This window comes from Aptenodytes patagonicus, chromosome 17, assembly GCF_965638725.1.
Source record: "Aptenodytes patagonicus chromosome 17, bAptPat1.pri.cur, whole genome shotgun sequence".
In the NCBI taxonomy this organism is placed as follows: Eukaryota; Metazoa; Chordata; class Aves; order Sphenisciformes; family Spheniscidae; genus Aptenodytes; species Aptenodytes patagonicus.
Window position 1 is genome coordinate 3847072 of NC_134965.1, and position 19749 is coordinate 3866820.

At 51.4% G+C, this 19749-nt stretch overlaps 1 protein-coding gene across 1 annotated transcript; it reads right to left on the reverse strand.

Moving 5' to 3' along the window:
• Positions 1 to 1403: 1403 nt before the first annotated feature.
• LAT2 (linker for activation of T cells family member 2) lies at positions 1404 to 19350 on the reverse strand. Its single transcript, XM_076354518.1, has 13 exons — positions 19315 to 19350; positions 13821 to 13926; positions 13005 to 13044; positions 11396 to 11439; positions 10437 to 10491; positions 9835 to 9878; positions 9200 to 9238; positions 8592 to 8622; positions 8387 to 8442; positions 6435 to 6500; positions 5555 to 5623; positions 4608 to 4692; positions 1404 to 2229 (listed from the first exon to the last, which is right to left on the reverse strand). Exons 2-13 carry the CDS (start codon positions 13906 to 13908, stop codon positions 2211 to 2213), a joined length of 636 nt encoding a protein of 211 aa, XP_076210633.1. The 5' UTR covers positions 13909 to 13926; positions 19315 to 19350; the 3' UTR covers positions 1404 to 2210.
• Positions 19351 to 19749: the final 399 nt, after the last annotated feature.

Below are 19749 nucleotides of genomic sequence, written 5' to 3' on the forward strand. Positions count from 1 at the left end.
CTCATTGCAGAGAAAAAACGTCAGGTGTTTCAGAACAAGACTGTAATAACATCAGTGGAAGTTCCCGTAACAGTCCCTGGATATCTTCCAGCATAATGAGATCACTGGCTGAAAAGTACTTCAGGAGCCGAGAAAGGATTTACCCCTCTCTAAAGCTGGCTGTTCTGGAGAGCTGCGAGGGGGGGATTTGCTCAGACTCCCAGTAAGAGGAGGGAAGATATATTCCATAGCCAGCTCCTGCCCTGCTGGCTTCGGCTCTACAACTTTCAAACTCAGATTTTGGCAGTGGAGAAATCTTATACCAGGAAAATGTAATTGGTCTAATCTGCCTCCCTGCTTAGCCAGGAGAGCAGTAAATCTTTTAGTTTAATGTTTTGGCTGCGCACCCACCTAATGGCTAGAACTTTCTGGGAGTTCTCTAGCTGGATCTATTACTGTGTGCCAAGGTTCTTCTACTGCTGCTAATCTCCTAATCATTTAATGGCTTCCTCCGGTTACGAGATGAATCACCAGTAGGTGTAACATCACCGCACATCACTGAAAACGGAGCTCGCCCTTCCCCTCCAGCGAAAAATCCAGTCTGCAGCACTTCATGGGAAGTGGGAGCTTCTGCAGGTGCTGAGTTAGTCACGAAGGATGAACCAAGGATGACAATTTCATGGTCCTGCGAGGGCTGGGCCCACTGTTTCAGAAACGAAGGCATCTCCTTCTTTCCTTGCCTGTCTGTGAGCCTGTGCAGAGCCAGCACAGGCCGTGGCTGTCACCGTGTCTGCTCCAGGCTCACTGGGACACTGGTGTCCCCCACCTGTGCAAACTTTTTGCAGAGCATTTAAACATCAGGGAACCAGAGGGTGTGAGTAGAAGCTGGGCTGGGGTAAGCAGAAAACCAGGCTGTAGCTGACCGCGTGTGTGTACATCCCTGAAGTGCACTAGATTTTCTCTGTTGTAAAAGTCCCGTGGAAGCAGGAACAAATGCATTTGCAGGAGCTACAAGTAAATCGTCTCCTAAACCACACTCCAAACCACACACCATTTCAGCTACACGAACGATGGCCACTCAAGGTCTCAGTGATTCTGCTAAAAATACAGCCAAGTCACTTGCAGGAGGAAGCACCTGACATCCCCTTCTCCCGCTCCAGGGCTCGCTCGCCCTTAGCTCCACTTCTCTGCTCACTCTTACCGGTCCTGGAGACGTGAGTATGGGCTGCGTCCATTCTTGAAGCAGTTTTCTGAACCCATTTTGAGGAGGAAGGCTTTAAGGAGCTACATTTTCTCCCCATCAGATCCCGCACACTATTCCATGTCATCTCACATGCTCCCATCTCAGTCTGCCTCACCCAACGATGCAGACAACGTCTGCATCATAGCAAACCGTAATAAAACACCGGATTGTCTTTGGAGGCTTTTCAATTTTAATAAATAAGTGGTACGATACTGCCAAATCCGTGCATCGGGGCTCAAGAGACGAGGGTTACATTTCAGGGCTGATGTTCCCTACGGCAATACTGAAAGACTGGTGCAGTTTCCGAGGCTGGCAGCTGCGGCTCGGACCTTCTCGGTTGTTGCAGGGTCTTTGTGTCATTATAAAATGGATACCGAAACCCAAGGAAAACTGCTGCAGACAGATACTGTGAATTACAAGCTGTGGATAAGGCAGGGATTTAGTCCTCTTTCGTCTTTAGCTTTTGTGAACAGGTTGGTATCTCATTTAGTTCCAGAGAACCACTGCTGTTGTAAAAGCAACCTCTGCCTTGCCAGTTCCTCTCTTGTGGGGAACCGCTCCTGTAGGAGAGCACAGGAACTAAGTCAGAATGTAATCCCTATGTCTTAATACCATCGTGCATGAGTCACCCTGACAAATTAAGTAGCTGGCTGCATTACTGCTCAGCAATTTAAAGACTCATTTCATGCTTGACAGGAGAAAACATTGCACGGACTGGCCATCCTCCCTTGAGTAGATGTGCAGGGAAATGAGATGGGATAACGAGCTCTTGGCTTGCCCGTGGTCACTGCTGGGCAGAGTGCTTTCTCCAGTTGCAGGTTTGCAGTTGGACTTCTGTGGGACTTCAAGCAGAGCATTTCTTCCTTTCAGCGGCACCCCTTCTATGTGATCTTGGGCACAATTTGGAGAAGAGATCTCACTGAGGGATCGAAATCTCCCTGTGCGCATGCTTGCTGGGTGTGCTCTTACAGCTCAGCAAAGGACTTCTTCAGACTTTACGCAGAATACTTGAAATAGGAGGGGGAAAAAATAGTAAGTCCACTGACTTTTAATACCTGCTTTCAACTTCTTAACTCTGCTGCCTGTTACATTTTCTTTCCAGGGACAAGTAGCGAGGTACACTACATCTAAGCAGAAGACCCAGCCGTGCTCCCGGATGACGATCCCTGAGCAGAGCAGAGGGCACAGAGGTGGCAGGAGCCCAAATTCACCCTCCCTTAGTGGAGAACTTGTGCTGACATTTGTTGGTTGGACGTGAGGATTTTATAGCGTTACTCTGCTAGCAAAGGCTATAACAGAGGCATCATTATAATGGCAAAAAGTGCGTTGGCAACTTTAGTTTACTTACAGAGCTACCAGAAGCTATTGACACATACAGCCACGATAGCATTTTGCTAGGGCTTAGGACTGGAGGTTTTCCCAGAAAATCTGTATCACCAGCGCTTAGCAGGACAGCTATTCCTCCCTCTCCTACCTTCCCACCATCATTTATCACTTTGCGGGGGGTGGATTTATGGTAGCCCCTGTGCTGCTTTGATCATTGCTCTCCACCAAGTCAGGTGCAGTCATTACCGCAGCTTTGCTAAACGTTTTGGGCATCTATCGGCCCTGATTGTTCCTCTCTCAGCTCTGAAGGCTGTGGGCACCCTCCCCGTTACGAACGGCAAACAGAGCAGGCTGGTGTGCCCAGTGCCACGGAGCCACTATCAGAGCGAAAAGCAGGGCCACGCTGACTAACGCAGAAATGTAATCCCCTCCGCCTCGAAATTTCTCTGTGGAAGAAGAATAAATGCAGAATTGCTTATAAGAGTTACCATTATAGCACTTCTCATTTTTTTCATGGATAATCTGGCTTCCTTTCTCCAGATGCTTAGCCAACGCAACACCTGGCTATTCCATAAACACCTTCCAAAAAGAAGTTTCTCTGCAACCCCATCTGAAACAGTCCATTTTTATGATATTCTCTTGGTTTGCTCCAGCTCAAGCAAAGAGAGATGCCTGGCAGCGAGGTACCGCTGCGGCAGGTTTCTCGGGCCGGAGCTCCCGCGTTCAGCCGCATCCCGGCAGAGGCTGGTGTTGGACTGGGGGGAGCAGTGGCTCTCCGTGGGCAGGGGAAGAGGCATTCACCAGGCTGAGCTGTATTTGCTGCCGGCCAGACCACGTGCGTGTGCTGTTGAGAAGCAACTTGCGTGCCACGAGTGACACACGCTGAATCCTTGACCAAAATGCACAACCTGCCCTTGGTGCAGCTTCCCCTCCAGCACAGTCTGTGTCAAAGCTAACGCTGCCGGGACGGGCTGCTGAAGTTCAAAGCAAACGTTGCAATGTGAAGAATGAGGTGACTGTGCCTTTTATGGCGGGGACAAGTCTTAAATGCTTTGCACGGCTTCAGAAAGATCCAATTTGAGGGGTCTGCCCACCGCTGGTGCCCACAGTTTGGGGATTGTAAAACCCTGTAACTGGAGCACGTGGCATAAGGATGATCCCGCTGGGTCTCTGCAGGTGCTCAGAGAGTAAAAACCCAACAAGGAGAGCGAGACTGGTCCCAGTCCCTCTCCCAGCTGGAGTCCTAGTCCAGTCTGGAGCAGGGTGACCAGCACTACATGCTCTAACCAGCATGTAAAGACACCACAGATCTATACATTAGCACAGCGGTGGTTTATTTTCCTCTTTCCCCTTCTCAGCAATCCACATACGCTCACCTGACGAGAACTCAGCCAGCACTTGCTGCGAGCTCACCGCAAAGCCTCCGAGAGCCTGTTTTGAGCTGCAACACCTAATGCAGAACCTGTCCCTGCGTTTGGTATATCTGGGGCTGCTTTTCTTCCATACGTTACCATGAATTTACTGACACTGTGTTATATCACCCACTCATTCCGTGTCATGCAATCTTTCTGCAGCTCTCCGCAGATGGTTTTTACATTAACTGCCTTGAATAATTCTTTATCATTAGCATCAGGTTGCTACCGATAACAGGGCAGGATATGCGGTCGTAGCAGAGCAGGCAGGGCTCAGCTGCGCCCAGGGAATCCCTTACGCTGCTCAGCCTCCGAGCTGCACAGACCAGAGGGGTTTTGGGGGTTCCTGTCTGCAGCACATAGCAGCGCCTCCCGAAGCTGCTCTGAAGTGGTTTTGAGTTCCTGTTGGAGGAGGGCGGCGCTGGGACACAGACTTTGACAAATTTGTCTCCACGGCCGGCGTTAGTCAGCTTGGCATCAGCCAGAAACATGCCATGGCTGCCCCTGCTCCCTGCACAGCTTATGTGGGCTGCTGGGCACCGGCTGGCCGCACCGGCTAGGTGCAAAGCTCCACCTGAGCTCTCTTTGGCACAAACACAGTCCTCCCACCCCTAAATAAATCCACCAGCCACGTGTTCTCTTTTTACTTTTGCTTTGACAGAGGGGCAGGGCCTGACGCGGGGTCTGTGTTGATGTAGTCTGGCTCATCATCCAGGCTTTCTGTCTGCAGAGCTGCGAGTGAGGAGGGGAAGCACTGATCAGTAAGCAGGTTGATCGAAAAAAAACCACATACACACCATAGACACGCCCTGCGTCCTCCCAATATTTAGCCTTCAGTGCCAACATATTTTTGTGCCTGGGCTAAGAAACCTCAGATCAGTGTCAAAGTCTCCTTGAAGGGGCTTCAAAATGGTCACAGCAAATTCGCAAGCGCTCTGCGAGCGGCGAGCATGGACAACTTTTCAGAGCCAGAAGAGACAGACTTAGATTTAATCTAGAGGGTATGCAAACAGGATAACAAGAATCAGTTTGCTTAGGCAGCTTCCACACCAGACACAGAAGGATCTTAAATATATGTATACATTCACCACTATGTCCGAGGCCGGACTACCCCCTGCGCTGCACAGGAAGCCACGCGTTAGATTAAACTGCTGTTTAAAGGTTAGCTTAAGAAATTTGCACCCCCAATTACCGCAGGGGAGTCGCAGGCTGACCCACTGGATGTGCGTGCTGCACATTTCTTTGTTGGAGGGGATCACAAAGGCTGAGCTTGCACCGGGGCAAAATTACATAAAGAAGATGTAAGACATGAAGAGTGACATTCTTCTGTAGCATCCTGTGGTCAGGGTTTAGGGACAGCCACCCGCGTGGTGGCCTTTTGAGCACTGGAAACACCACGTCCCATCGCAGCAACATTCAATTACAAGTGTGTGTAGCAATTTGGACATTGCCTTAGATGTTTATCATGGATGATTAGGGAGAAAAATAACTCAATGGCTGCATTGCCCTGAGCGTGGTCTGTACCAGTCTAGCGCGACAGGCACCCTGCCCATGAGCCCCATCCCTAAATAGTAAACGATTGCTGAGAACATACCTTCTGCTTGCTGGAGTTTCCATATGTGTATCGCCACGCTGTTCTCATAGTCTGCAGCATCATCTGTGTCTAAGAAGAGTTTGGAGAGGATGATGCTGAACAGCAAGCAGACTAAAAATGGACCTTTGTGAAACCCCCCTCCTACCACCGCACCCCAACTGCCCCGTGCACGCGGCTGGGTTTCCAGCCGGGCGGCTGCCATCCTGCCGCAGGTCTGCTGACGCTGCCTCATCGTTTTTCCAGCCCTGATCACGCGCCTGGCTATCAGCAGCAGGGCCCCGCTGCTCCTGCCTCCTCTGATTGCTCCGTACAAAGCCAGGCAGGAGCAGGGCAGGCTCTAGCGCTGCAGAAAGTGTTGTGTTAATTTTCTGAAGGAAACCAGCTTGACTTCCTATTTTGATTGCAACATCCCAGGACAGAAACAGACATCCCTTAAGCAGACACTGTGGTCCAACGCCATCCTCCAGCGGCTCACTGCCTGCAGCCTTCTTGGGCTGGACGTGGTGAGAAACCTGAGCTGGGGGCTATAACCACACTCAGTCTCAGCTGTAACAACACTGAAAGACCTAGAGAAGCAATGCAGACCCCAAAGCTCCTGAATTACTTCAGAGACCTCCAAGTCAAAGGGATCAGCCCGGAGGTGAGCTCTCAGCCAGTAAGGTACCACCACGTGCATTTTCCTGCAGAAAGGGGAAGTGTTCCAGGTCTGCTCTGTGCCTGTGGCAGCCCCTGCACCCCGGCTCCACCGGCACAGAGCTGATAGGAAGAGCTGAGCCTGTGAACGAGGGGGTTTTCCCTCAGCTGAGCAGGTCACCGTCCCTCTCTGTACTTCCAGATACCTTTGTACGACACACACAAACCACGACAGCAACACACCTACCCGGATCGGAGCCGTGAGACACTCCAGTGATGATGTTTTGATAGGAATGGGAATCCTCCTCTTTCTCTGGCAGAAAGAAAGAGGGGGACAAAGGACTTAAGGAAGCGTAGGTGACCTGGGAAGATCCCCCAGCACCTACAGGAGCAGGCTGTTTCTCACAACGAAACGCACATTAGCTAAAAGATCATTAGTCTTCATGACAGCCTGCACTGACCCGGGGCTGGGGCATCCCCAGCGCAGTTGCACCGGGCGATCGCTGCCCCATAGGAGCACCATCACCACCGATGCCGTCGAGCACCGACTGAGCCTCTCCGGCCACGGCATCACTTCCGAGCCACCCGAGGGCGAGCAGCCAAATCCGAGGCACCGTGACTTTTCTTACTGATAGGAATAAAAACCAATAAGCATAATTACTAGCCCTACAGGAGCCCCTAAGGCGAACAGGGAGAGGGCTGGCTCCAGCAAGGGGTGAATCCCCAGGCACCCAGCCCAGTGTAGCAGTTGGGAGGGGGTATTCCTTCCCAGTGAGCGTTATGCTTGTTACTGCGGTGTCTTCTTGGGCTTATTCTCAGTTTCTGGGAAGGAACTGAGCCCCATTCCAAGCACAACATCTGTCCGAGCCCAATATGTAAATCTATTAACATCTAGAACCAAAATCTGCTTAAAAGAATTAAAAAAAAAAAAACCCACCCTCAAGTTCTTTGTTCCGTTGCTGATTATTTTAGCTCTCTGGATGGGCCTGTGAGCAGCTGAACCATGTGAGTCCCTATATTGCTAACCTCAAAACCTGCATCCACCGATGCTGAAAACACCACTGACACTCAACAGTTAGTGTGGTCACGGCACCTAAGCTGGAAAAGTTTGCAGACAGCGTGAGCACTGCTGCTGCCCACCCCACGACCCTCCGCGCTTCTCCAAAGCTGAAGGGGAGAAGCACGGAGCTCAGCGGGTCGCCTGATCTCAACCAGGACAGGCAGTCCCTGCACCGGTGAGGGCTCCGCTGCCCAAAGCCACGCCAGGCAGGAGGGGAAGGCATTAGCCAAGGGAGCCACTGAGAGCAGCTCCGCAACAGCTACACACTGACACTACCTCTAGGTAGTCCTCAGCCGCTGAAAAAGTATTAGAACTAATAAGGGATACAAGAACATTCATAGTAATACATTCACATTTCTCTTTCTCCCTTCCCCCCCCCCCTTTTTTTAAATAAGTTAAATTTTTTTGGTAAACAAGAGAGATAAAAAAAATAATTTTTTTTTTCCTCCCTCTGGTGTCTTTAAATAAAAAAATAGGATTCATGTTTTGAAATTCATTTTAGATAAAAATAGATTGATGTCTGAGTCAGCGAAGAAAAATGCTGAGTACCCGAGGAGGTGAAAATGTTTCATAGATGCAATATTTGCCTTGAAAAGACGCATTTGAATGGAGCAGTGCGTTTCATCCCACCTTCATTCGATAGCCTCATAAACCAAGCATACAAAATATTTGATAGCTTCCCTTTGACGAAAAGCTCCTGGACGAGGACATGCCCTTTCCCGCCTGTCTGGGCAGGACCCTGAGGGGCTACAACCTCCCCTCACCCACACCAGACGGCGCTACCAACAGGAAAATGGCCTTGTTACCCCAAACGCTCCTGCAGCAATGGATAATTTGCTGCTGCTCAGAGACAAAACAGGGTGAGAACAGAGTGCTTTGTGCGATGGGAGCCATGGATGTGTTTGGGCTGTCCTGTTTATAACCAACGGATGGACCGATCGGGGCTCGGGCATCCCTCATGCCCCACGACTCTGCTACACGCCTTAACGAAAGTGTCTCCCGGACCCACGCTTGCTTCAGGCCGTACGGCAACAACACACAGACCTAGGCGAGAAAAGTCTCACGGGCTCCCTGGAGCCACGGGACAGCGGGGCTGGCAGCTGGAGAAGAAACCCATCTCGCTCGCATGGGGACCTTACCGTTGGGTGGTGTGAAGAACTGGGCACAGTTGTAGTAATCCAGAGATATGGGCTCCCTGCAAGAAGAGCCGCCGTTAGCTCCTCCTGCCCGGGGCAGCCCACGGGCTTCCCAGCCTGAGCTCCAAGAGAGCCAGGAGCGCGCGACCGCACTGGGACCAGTATGGCTCTGCTCGATCGCGTCGGCGGGCAGCGACCAGCTACTTACACGTAAGCAATGTCCCCTCGCAGGCAGTCCTCTGCAAGCACAAAGGGTTTGCCATCAGCACACCGTACCATTGCATAAACTCAAACCGCCATCCCAAAGCACAGCTGGACAAATTCCCCGAGCACGGCTATAGCAGATGTCCCCAGCAGCCAGAAAGCCCCGGCACAGCCCCGAAGCCCGTCCACAAGCAGAGCAGGGAGGCTGGAGCAGGGGGAAGGCAGCCCCAATCCACCCCAGGCCCTGAGAAAACCAGGGCTCACCACTTCTCATGGACAGGTCCTGCCAGCTGGCAGGGAGACGGGGAATATCCTCCCATGTTTGGGAAAGGAGAGCACAGCCCCACACGCCAATAATCCACTTAGGGCAAGCACCAGCTGCCCTGGGAGGGAGTTGGGGGGCTCGCGAGCATCCCGTCCCCCTCCGCTCTGATCGTTAATCTGATCAGCACGTGTCTTATAAAGCAATCGCTAAATTAACCAAGCTGGGGCTCCGCCAGCTGCAGTGTCGGCTGCCTGCATGCTCCCCGCCAGCTCTCATCCCTGGTAACCTCTTATCGCCTCGGCAGCCTTCCCTCCCCACACCACCAGACGTGCGGCTGCAGCATTTACCTGTCAGGAAATTCTGATACCTGAACTCGGTCCTGCACCCTGGGGAAAAGCAGAGGGGCACGTTACGCTCAGGCTCGGGCTGATCGATGGGAGCTGTTTGATGATGGAGCCACCGAGCATTGCGGCATCAGCAGCTCTGCCCCCGCTCAGCTCCTTGCTCGGGGCTGGGGGACACAGCTGCAAGGTTGGACGCCCCAGGGCAGAGGTGTTGGGACATCCAGGGGTGATATTTTAAATAATCTGGCCCCGCAGCTCTAACCAGGACTGGTCAGCCGCAGCAGGATGAGCACTGGATTTTAAACTCAGACCCAGGCTAGTTCTTATTAAGTGTCGCTGTGCAGACCAGTCACAAGCATCGTGGGTAGGTACTAATAACAGCAGTTAATTTTATCATCACCCAGCTTGTTTCCAGGATTACGCCCCCCCCGTGCCCTGCTCGGGGTCCCGGCACCAAGTAACCAGCCTCTCGGAGGCTCCGTCTTCCCAAAACCGGTGGGAGCTCCCAGCCAGCACCTACACAAACAAGCCAAGATTTGCAACATCCCCATTTATGAATTTTGTGGTAGGTGCTTCCCCCGTGGCCGAGTGGATGGGGAGAGCATTGAACCAGTGCCCATCCCGGGGGAGATGCTCACCGTATCCAGCACGGCAGGAGGCACCGAGCTCCTTGGTGGTTTTCCTGAAAGAGAGAAAAGGGAGCTAAAATCCCAGGTCCGAACAAACCGTACCAGGGGTTACAAACCACAGCAATGACTAAGCCAGAAGGAACATCCGTGAAACCTCCCTGTGAGTTTATACAGGAAACATAACAAGCAATGGGAAATGAAGAGTTTGAGGTCAAATCCCAAGGTGGGAATAGCTATGCCTGAATACTGCAGCAGAGTTATTGCGGCCGTGTAGCTCTTGGGGGCTTTGGTGATGGGGAGAAGGGAATTTCTCGTGTCAAACTGCTTGTAAGCAAAGAATGGCCATTTCTTTTTCGTGATGTACCTATTATGGACAGCCACAGCTCGTTTCCTTGGGCTCGATTTAAATGGTTGCCAGTAGAACACAGTCAGACTGAAGGAAATCCAGAAAAAGCCTAAACCCATATTGACCATCAGTGAAGTAAGTATAGCCCAAGCCCCATCTATAGGGTCCAGAACCCAATCCCAAATCCTGAACGTTCACGTATGTTGGGTGAAGTTCATCCAACCTTGGCTCTATAGCTAGGGTTTTGGTTTGGTTTTTTACCTACCTTGCTATTGATAAGTTTTCAGGTTCCTTAATTTGTTCCAGCCTTCGGGTTGTAGCTAGCACCAAGAACAAAACGAGACGTTAACGACTGCAGCAGCAGCAATTTCAATGAGCACAGAGCATCCACCAGAGAGGATTCCCCGGTACTGGCAAGCATTTTTCTAATGCATCCCAAAACAGCTTCCAAAGCATTCCTCAAAAGTACATAGATGGCCAAAATGGGAAACAAATAGAGGAAAAGCTGGTGTCTGTGCAGACCGGTGTGTGTTTGCTAGCCCTGCGGAGGAAGCTACAATCCCAACCGCTGCTTTATTTCCTATTCCCCGCCAAACCTGCTTGATTCGGGAGCCTTTCCCACGCTCAGCACCCCTCCCTTCACACTGCGGGATGCGCTGGTAGGTCGTGAGCTTTGGTCGGGCTGGGCTGAAGCAAAGACTCGGAGGGGGGTTTGTGGGGCTCGGGCCAAGATAGGTCCCAGGGAAAGGAGCTGCCCCGCAGAGCCCGTCTGCAGACGGTGACATTTAATACAGACCCCGTCAGCAGCTCGTTTCAGGATAAAAATCAAAAGGTCAGCGCCTAACCCAGCTTGCGCAGGAAGCAGTAAGGGGGTGATGACAAATGAGTCACTCCTATCAATTCAGGTTCACCCACACCGTCGTTTTCACAGGGTGAACAGAGCGGTTTGAAGAGCCCAAGTTTGAAGAGCCCGAGTTAATAAGGTGTGTTGCATTTCAATGACATTGCTTTAGTGTTTTATTTTCAATTCGAAGGGAGATTTTTTTTCCTAGAGCTCAGAATTCGCATCCCTAGAAGCATCTAAGGTGGCTTTGACAATCCCCGTCTCGTATCATTTCACCGCCTGGCTTCAAGGTGACCCTTTTATTTTTACTTCCCCCCCATTCTGTGCATGCAGGACCCCCACCCCGCAACACAGGAGCCCCGTGCAACGTTCATACTCACTGGAGTGGGATCGAATCACCTCAAAACTCTGCTGGCTTTCGAGCCTGGAAAAAATAGAGGTACAACCTCAGCTGAATTGTAGGGTCTATGACAAGGAAAATAGATGCAATAGATCCCTCCCTGTTTGGTGAGCGGAGGGAAAAGAGCACAGCCTCCACGCTGGGAGTGGTGAAAGGCCGAGGTGCATCACTCGGTGTGTCACGCAGGACCCGTATGAGCTGGGAGCAGCTTTTTGGCCGTTCCCCTTGCTACATTGCCCGAGGTGTCCTTCTAAGTCTCCCTTTGGACTTCCCCTTTGACCCTTTAAAGTCAAGATGTGTAATCCTACTATTAATCAAGTAATTCCTACTCCGACACTTTATGCACCAGTTAAGGCCAGAAGAGCATTTTCACCCACAAAAAACTGGGTGTTCACCCACGAAATGGCTTCAGACCCCACTGCTTCACCTCCGCTGCTGTCCCTGCCCCTCCCAAGATCCCTCAACATCAACCTGAAAAAAATAACATATGTGATCAACAATAAAAATAACACACATGCCCAATAACCTCTTTACTTTTTAGTTAACAGGAGAGCTGCTCTTCAGAGCACGACAGGATTCAACAGCTCTTCTACTGCAGGTGCATACAGGCACTTACTGACTCTGATTTTGGGACCCTGAAAGTATCCCTTTCTCCCCCCTCCCCCTTTCTTTCAGGTCACCCCCCACCCCAAGCCAGTATTCACGCCACAGGGCTGGCGAGGAGACGAGGTGTCAGGCAAAGGACCTCATTGCAAAGTCTGCAAATGCAGAGAGTTAAACCACTTTGCTCACAAAAAGCCCAAACTAACCCAAAACAGATCTAGAAAAAGAGCACCATGAGCCTGAAGTCAAACCACCTAATCCAGGTATAAATTTCAAGAAGTCAGGACGATTCAGTACGAGCCCACGGGGGACGGAGCATGCGCTGGCTTTTCCATTGGTCTCGGATGGACCACGCCAAAGCCTTTCCCCCAGTCCCGGGCAAGCAGGGCAGAAGCAAACACCCCAACCCCGCGGAGGCCTTCGCAGAGCCCCTTTGCACCACGTTTGCTCCTGTATCAAAAGGTTACGAGCCAGCTTTTTTTTTTTTTTTTTTTTCTTTCTTTATATCATTTAGCTGTGGTTTGTCTGTTGCTGAAGGAAATAAGAGGGGGTGCATGTGTGTACAATGCATTTCCTTCGTTGCTTATGCTGCAGGTCGGTGGTTGCTCTGGCACAGGGTCCCACCAGCACCAGCCAAGGGCAGGGTCTTGTTTATGAAGTTACTGACCTCTCTACCTCATCTTGGGGCACGACGGCACAGGATAAAGACTTGCCCTTCCAATTCTCTCAGACCTTTTTCCAACTAGTTAATGACTCAAAGGCATCACGGTCAGAGCTTCAGTTTCATTTTGGATTATTCTTTGTAAAGGCATTACCCCTTCACAGCACCCTGGGCTGGGGCACACCGCCCTGCACGCCCCATTCTGGGATTATTTTATATAGATCTGGATTTCAGCTGTGAGGCACGGAGCGGGTCTGGCTTTGGCCAGGGTCTCACCCCGGGTGAGCTGTTTGGGGGAGAAGTGCGATTGTGAAAGGCGACTTACTGGCTCCTCCGCTCACTCGACTGCTTCTCTCGCTTGGTAGCTGGAAGACAAGGAAAAAAAAAAAAGCTCATAGAAAAGGATGATTTGGGAGTTAAAGATCAGAAAGACCAATAAAACACATTCACAAAACTTCTTCAACCGGGAGCACGAGAGGACAGTGGGGGCAGCGAGCAGCAGTTGCGATAGGGTTTTGATTTATTTTTTTTAAGCCATGTCTAAAGTGTAGTATTGGTCTCAGACACCGCAAAGCAAGCAAGCCAGCCACTCCTGCCCCCAAAACCCCACCCTGCAGCCTCTCCCAGTAAAACCCACCCAGCACTGAGAGGTGGGCTCGACCCCCCTGCCAGGGCGGGTGCTCGCCCCGCTCTCTTTGTATTTCATGTGTTTATAAATACATCCCCCAGCCTGTCCTTTCGCGCCTGCCCTCCTCCTGCCTGTCTGCCCCAGAGCCCCCGCAGGATTCGTGCATCTGGATATGGTCCTCCTGTGTGGGGTGTCCCAAAGCCACCCGCCACGGTGCCCACGGAGAAGGGTCTGCAGCCCACGGTGTTGCACCCACCCCAGGGAAGGGGTGCTACAGGGTTGGGGGTCCTTTCCCCCCCTAGCTGCTGGGGGGGCCAGCAGAGACCCTTCCCAGCTCAAGCCGCTGGGAGCATCCCCACGAGGGCAAAGCTCCCTGAGCCAGCACGTGGCTGAGCAGGACCAAACCCACCCGGAGGGGACACCCCAAAAAGAAAGGGTCTGCCCAGCGTGACCCCCCCCCAGCTCAGCCCGGGGCCGCGGGCGGGACCCCGAAGCACGCGGGCAGCGCCTTACCGGAGAGCTGGCACTTGATGCAAAGGCTGACGGTGGCCCCGAGCAGCATCAGCGCGGCGGCCGCCCACAGCAGCTCCAGCTGCGCCATGGCCCGGCCGCATCCAGCCTGAAACACAGCGGCGAGGGGAACCCCGTGAGCATCTGGGGCGTGTGGAGCTGCACGGCCGCTGCTCGAAAAGCTTTTACCCCCTAAAGAGCCACGTGCTCTCTGCCTCTGCACCCCCAAAGAGCCGGGCATTTGCTGAGGACGCAGAAGATACTTTAGGGTTATATTACCATGGGGCGGCGGAGGCGATGCCCCTTCTCCGAGCTGCTTTGGTCCGAGGGGCTGCACGCGCACTTTCAGCTCCAGGAAGACCCGAGCACACCCCAGCGCCCACCCCAGAGCCGAACCCCCATTCCGCCGCAGGGAAGGAGAAGAGGCTCACGTGGTTTCCCGCAGGACATCAGCGCAAAGAGGGAAAACCCACTTGGATTTACTCAGTCCCAATCCCATAACCCACGTTGCTATCAAATATTATCAGCAGATACTATTTTTTAATATTCAGAAGGGAGGACAAAAAAGGAGGCGCTCTGAAATATTCAAAGCTGCCAAGACCTTTGCACAAGGCGCTCCGGTTATTTCCCTGCAGCACAGAATTACTTTAAATGTTAAATTCCCCACAATTTTTCCTGCGTTGAGCTGGCTCAGACACTGGCTCTTCCCCTCCTTTCCATGACAGGCTCTTCCACAAACAGCAGCTAACATTTTGTAACAATCAGCATGATTTGGCTTCAATTTCTTCCTTTAAAATACAAAACATCCTATAAATATCACAGAAAACAGCCTGCCGGGTCTGGGACAGACCATTTGGCCCATTCCTATTCCCCAGGGCCAGATTTTCTTTACTTACAGATTATTTTAATTTATTTTTGTTTTTAAGAAAATTCTTCTTTGGCCCCTAGGGATGGAGACGCTTCAACGTGCCAAAGGCCAGTACGTCATTGCTCTGCCTGGCAGGAAGCTTTCCTACCACCTAACCCGAACCTCCCTTATTACAATTCAAGCCTGTATTGTATTGATATATCCACTGTGGATGGGCCGGGGATTATACATATTAAAAAAATAATAAATAATTAAAAATAATTAAACAAATATCAATAACAGATGACAGAAAACAGCAGCTTGATTCCGCCCCGTTCAGCACCTTCTGCCTCCACTTGTGTCAAGTGGAATAAATAATATTTCCCTGGCCAAACTGCAAGCCACGCCGACACCCCGTTCGCACGGGAGAAACCCCAAAGGTCTCCTCGCAGCAGCCGAGCCTCCCGGTGCTGAGCGAGCATCCTCCTGCCTGTGCCAGTCGCTCGGCGCTGCAGCCGAGGATGCCGGCGGGAGGTTTGCGATCCGGTTTGGCACGGGAGTCCCGGTCCTCCACCAGCGTCCCAATTGCTAGGGCACGGTGTAAATGACTGCGGTGTAAATCAGCATGGGGCAGGGGAAGGAGAGGAAAGACACGGTCCCCCATTTCGGCTCCAGACAGCCCCTCGAGCACAGCATTGCTCTGCCCCTGCCAGGAGGGAGCAGTCGCTGAAGGACGGGACGGGCTGCCCGGGGTTTGGCGTCAGCATCCCCCCGGCATTGCCTGAACACGGTCTGGCTGCCCAAAAGCGACCCTACAGCCAGCAGGATGACGGCTTGGCTTTGCGACCATCCTCTCCGCTTGTGAGCAAACTGGGTTTATTTCTACTCCCTTCGAGGTTGCCTGGGCTCACGAGGACACGGCAGCTCCCGACACTCACTCCACCGTGGCTTTGCTCTTTACAGACACCCCCCCCAGCCAGGGGCCCTTCCCTGCAGAGCTCTCTGAAGAAGCTGGGATGAGCTGTTTATAAGTTAATGATGTGCCCAGCACCCACCCTGGAGGTGCAGGACCAGCACCCTCAGCTGCAGCCAGGGCATCGGGGACGGAGCCTGGTCAAAACCATGTGGTTTCTCACATCATTTTTCCCTTGCTCAACATCCCCCATGGAAATCACGAGCTGGGGATCACCTCTAAAGCATCTGCAAGAAGCAGCTAAGGGAAGTTGGCCCAATGCTGGTGACCGAAATTCATTATACAAAGGGTTGTAACACTGCTGGTTTGTGGGTGGGTGGTTTTTTTGTTATTGTTTTTTGGTTTTCCCCCTCTTTTTTTCTCTCCCCCCCCCCCCCTTTTTTTTTTTAAAGGCAAGGCAGAGCTGAAGGCGCGTGACAACACTGACCCAGTTTGTACCTTTGTAGGACAGGCCGCCATCTCCCTTCTAGAACCAGTTTAATTTCTGCAGCGGGGCAGTAACGCAGCAAACCCAGGCTGCTCCCGCACCCCTCGCTCAACAGGAACACGAAAGGTGATTATCTGCAGGGGCTGAACAGGGCACCGCGCGTCCCATCCCCATCACGGCGTCTCCCAGTGAAAGCTCCCACGGGCACCGAGCCACAAGCACAACACCAGCCCGGAGGCTGTTATTTGTGTTCGCCAAACACAAATTTCCAAGTCCATGGAAATCCTTTCTTTTGGTACAAAACCTCCTCTTGTAAGGAGCTGATGGAGGAAGGCGATGAACAGATTTATGACAAGCAGAAGGCTGGAGGCACTTACTCACGGCTGGCGGGATATAAATAAAATATTTGGAAGGCTGAACGTGCTTTCCCTGCTCTCCGCCTTGGGAAGACGAGAGAGGAGAATAAAAAGGCTCGAGCCACTGAGGGCTGTGATGAGGCCCGAGTATATCAGAAGGACGTACGGAGTTAACGACTCGCTGATCAGCCTTGTTTTCAAGATGCTAAATTCAAACACAGGGAGAAAACAGGTTCCCATCTAGTTTCAGCTCTTCAGGAGTAAAATTCAGAGAGCAGCAAAATGCCTTGTTCTCTTTAGACACTTCCCTGTTCTCCTTTTATATGTTTTTTTTCCCCTTTTTGCACTGGCAGAAGTTTCTCCTTGCACAAGGAAGCCGGTGCATGCCTCCGCCAGCGAGCACGGCCCAAGCACCACGGCCCCGCAAAATCCCTCCCGGGAGCAGTGGCTGCGAATAAGTGATTCCAGGGAGAGCAACTCGCTGGAGGCTGGATAAAGTCATGATCCCTGCGGCACAGCACCTCTCCTGCGAGGGGGAAGCACGCCTTCCCGAACAGGGGCTGCTCTTTTCATGGCCTCAGATATTTTTTGCAATCAAAGAAACAAACTTTTTTTTTTTTTTTAAATGGAAAAAATTAACAAACTTGCACAAGATCATCCAGTCTGCACATGCTAGGCCTCGTCAGCCCGGCTGCTGGTCCTAAATTAAGGATTAAACCCAGTAACGGGGCTCACTATAAACAGCCAAGGGAAGGGGAGTTTGTTTTAGCGGGGAAGACTGAAAGGTCTCTCGCTTTTAGGTCTACTAAAGCGGAGAGTGAGGGTACCTGGACATGCATTGTCAATCTGTCCAGGAGAGAAAGACCAAAGCGAGAAAAGCTGTTTAAATTCAAATAAGACAACACTGGCATATAAAATGAGTAGGTACAAGCTGGATACGCACAGGCTAGAAATAAAATTCCTAATGGATGGAAGTCTGGAAGAACCTTCCAACAGCAGCGGCAGCAAAAATCTCACTCAAAAACCCTTTAAGAGTACTTAAAACATACTTAAACTTTTTTGCCAAAAATCCGGGAGAGCGAGGAATGTGTTGATGTGGCATTGGCGAAAATGGCTGCTTTTCTGCAAGATCATCGCTGATGAAGTCATTTTAGCCCTTTGCAGACGTCAAGCCCACCCCCCCCAAGCTCACCCTGCAAGATCAAGACCAAAATTGCTGGGTTAGGTCATGTGTTCAACCTATTTGTAAAAAATGCCCCAAAGGCAAATATAAGAGCGTCTTCCTCTCTCTTCCAGAAAGTTTTGTGGTCTGCACCAGTTTGCGGCAAATGAAGGCTAATTCAGACTGATTGGATGAGTCACTGGCATGAAATATAAAGTGGAGAGTTTATTTAAAACCTCGCCATATGAAATTTCGCGCACGGACTCGTTGAACAGATGCAATATTCAGCTTGACTCAATGTCTCTAACATTTCTAAGAAAAGAAACGTTACTTTCTGTTTGTCTCCGTTGCACAGATTGCCGCAGAAAGTCCCATCGATTTAGAACTTAAAGTCTCAGACTAAGGAAGCTCCTGTGGTTGGAACCACTTCAATGACCAGCCTTGAGCCTCCAGAAAAGCTCCTTTCCAGAGGTCTGCACATCCCATTTCCTACCAGATTTTATGCCAGTGTAAATTTTCTTAGGAAAGCTGCTGCAGGATAGATAAAGTCTGGTTTTGTACAGCTATTCAAGTAGACCATGCTTTATTTTATGCCAGGGGAGCAGTGGATGCATTTTGGTAGAACATAGGACAAGAGGGAAAATCGGAATCGATAAATCAACTTTAAGATAGATTATCACTTTATAAAATGCCTTAAAAAACCTCAGGTGGAAAATACAGTGCAAAATCCTCATCACAACAAGCGTGCCAGCGCAAGGAGGTAATTCACAGAAATATCTCGTATTTGTCCTTAACTTCTCCTGTTTCAGGCAGCAGCAAAGCCATGCAGCATCCTTCACCGCTGCTGCGGAGTCCAGGGGGACTCCACGTTAGGAATTGCAGATACAGGCAACCCATACGTATGCAACTAAGTACTCCTATGTAGTCCAGAGCAATGAAAATGAGCCGATATCACACAAGATTATCCCATAATTGTCCCGTTTTGCTAAAGCGTCTACCTCACGGCCCGTATTACACCAAACATTGATCACAAGAGAAAACTGATGCAAAGACAAAGCTCTTTTCTAGCTAGGATTAGCAATTTCAAGCGCTCGTATGCAGTAAAATAAATACATTCATATACATGATGCCAATCAGCCCTGAAACAGCTGTAAAACCCAGAAAGTGTAGTTAAAGTCAGCTCTTCCGTAGGATTGGGCTTTGGAGGGGGAAACACTGTAGGCTGCAGCGACCCCAGAAGCTATAGGCAGGACCGAACAGATTTGGGATGAGCGCAGCTCAGCTCAGCCTGAACCTTCCAGAATTTTTAGTAGATGTGAAGACAGAAATAACATAATTAAAGAAATCCACGCTGCCATCAGCAGCTGGGGTGGGGAGATGTAAAGAATAGTATCGTAAAACAGGCAATCCGGGTTGCACGGGACAGACTCTCACCTTGGGTGCAGCAGGCGTAAGTGCTGCTGAGAAGAGATATTTGGCAATTTTCATACCTTGGAGCTTGTCAGGCGACGGCCCTGAGCAGCAGCGAGGAGTAATATCCAGCATGTTGCTTTTCAGAGGGGTTTTGCAGGGATGACCTTGAACCCTTTTTAAAAAGGGTCACCAAGATCTAGCCTAGGATCTCTGAGCTCACCGAAATCAGTGGGACACCCCACCTGCCCCAAAGCCTTCACACGAACCCCACGCACCCCCAGGCGCCTTTCCCTCCCCATCCCTCCCTCTCCCACCTTACCCGCAGCCTCAGCCGCTCTCCCCCATCTGTCCCATCTCCTCCTGCATCTCACGGCCGCAGCCACCGACACTGGAGCCGGTTCCTCCAGGGCTCGTTAGCCAGTTTCTGGTTTCCTGTCATCATCTGAATCACTAACCCCAACATCCGCCGCTCGGCTGGTCAGCCCCTCGCCAGCTCACGAGAGGGACCCGCGGGCGGTGCTTGCACAAGCTCACCCTGGGCAGCATCTCGCCGGAGCGTTTCGGTTTGTCTGCCGCGGGGAGAGGAAGAGGCTCGGACGGCGAGGAATCATGCACGCCGCCGAGGTCCCTTCCCAAGCAGCCCTCGAGTTTCAGATGGGGCTGGCGCCCCAAAAGAGTTCAAGTTTCCTTTTAGCAAAGAGCCTTTGCAGGATTTAACACCGCACACTGGAAGCGGCAGGTGCTGCCTGGAAAA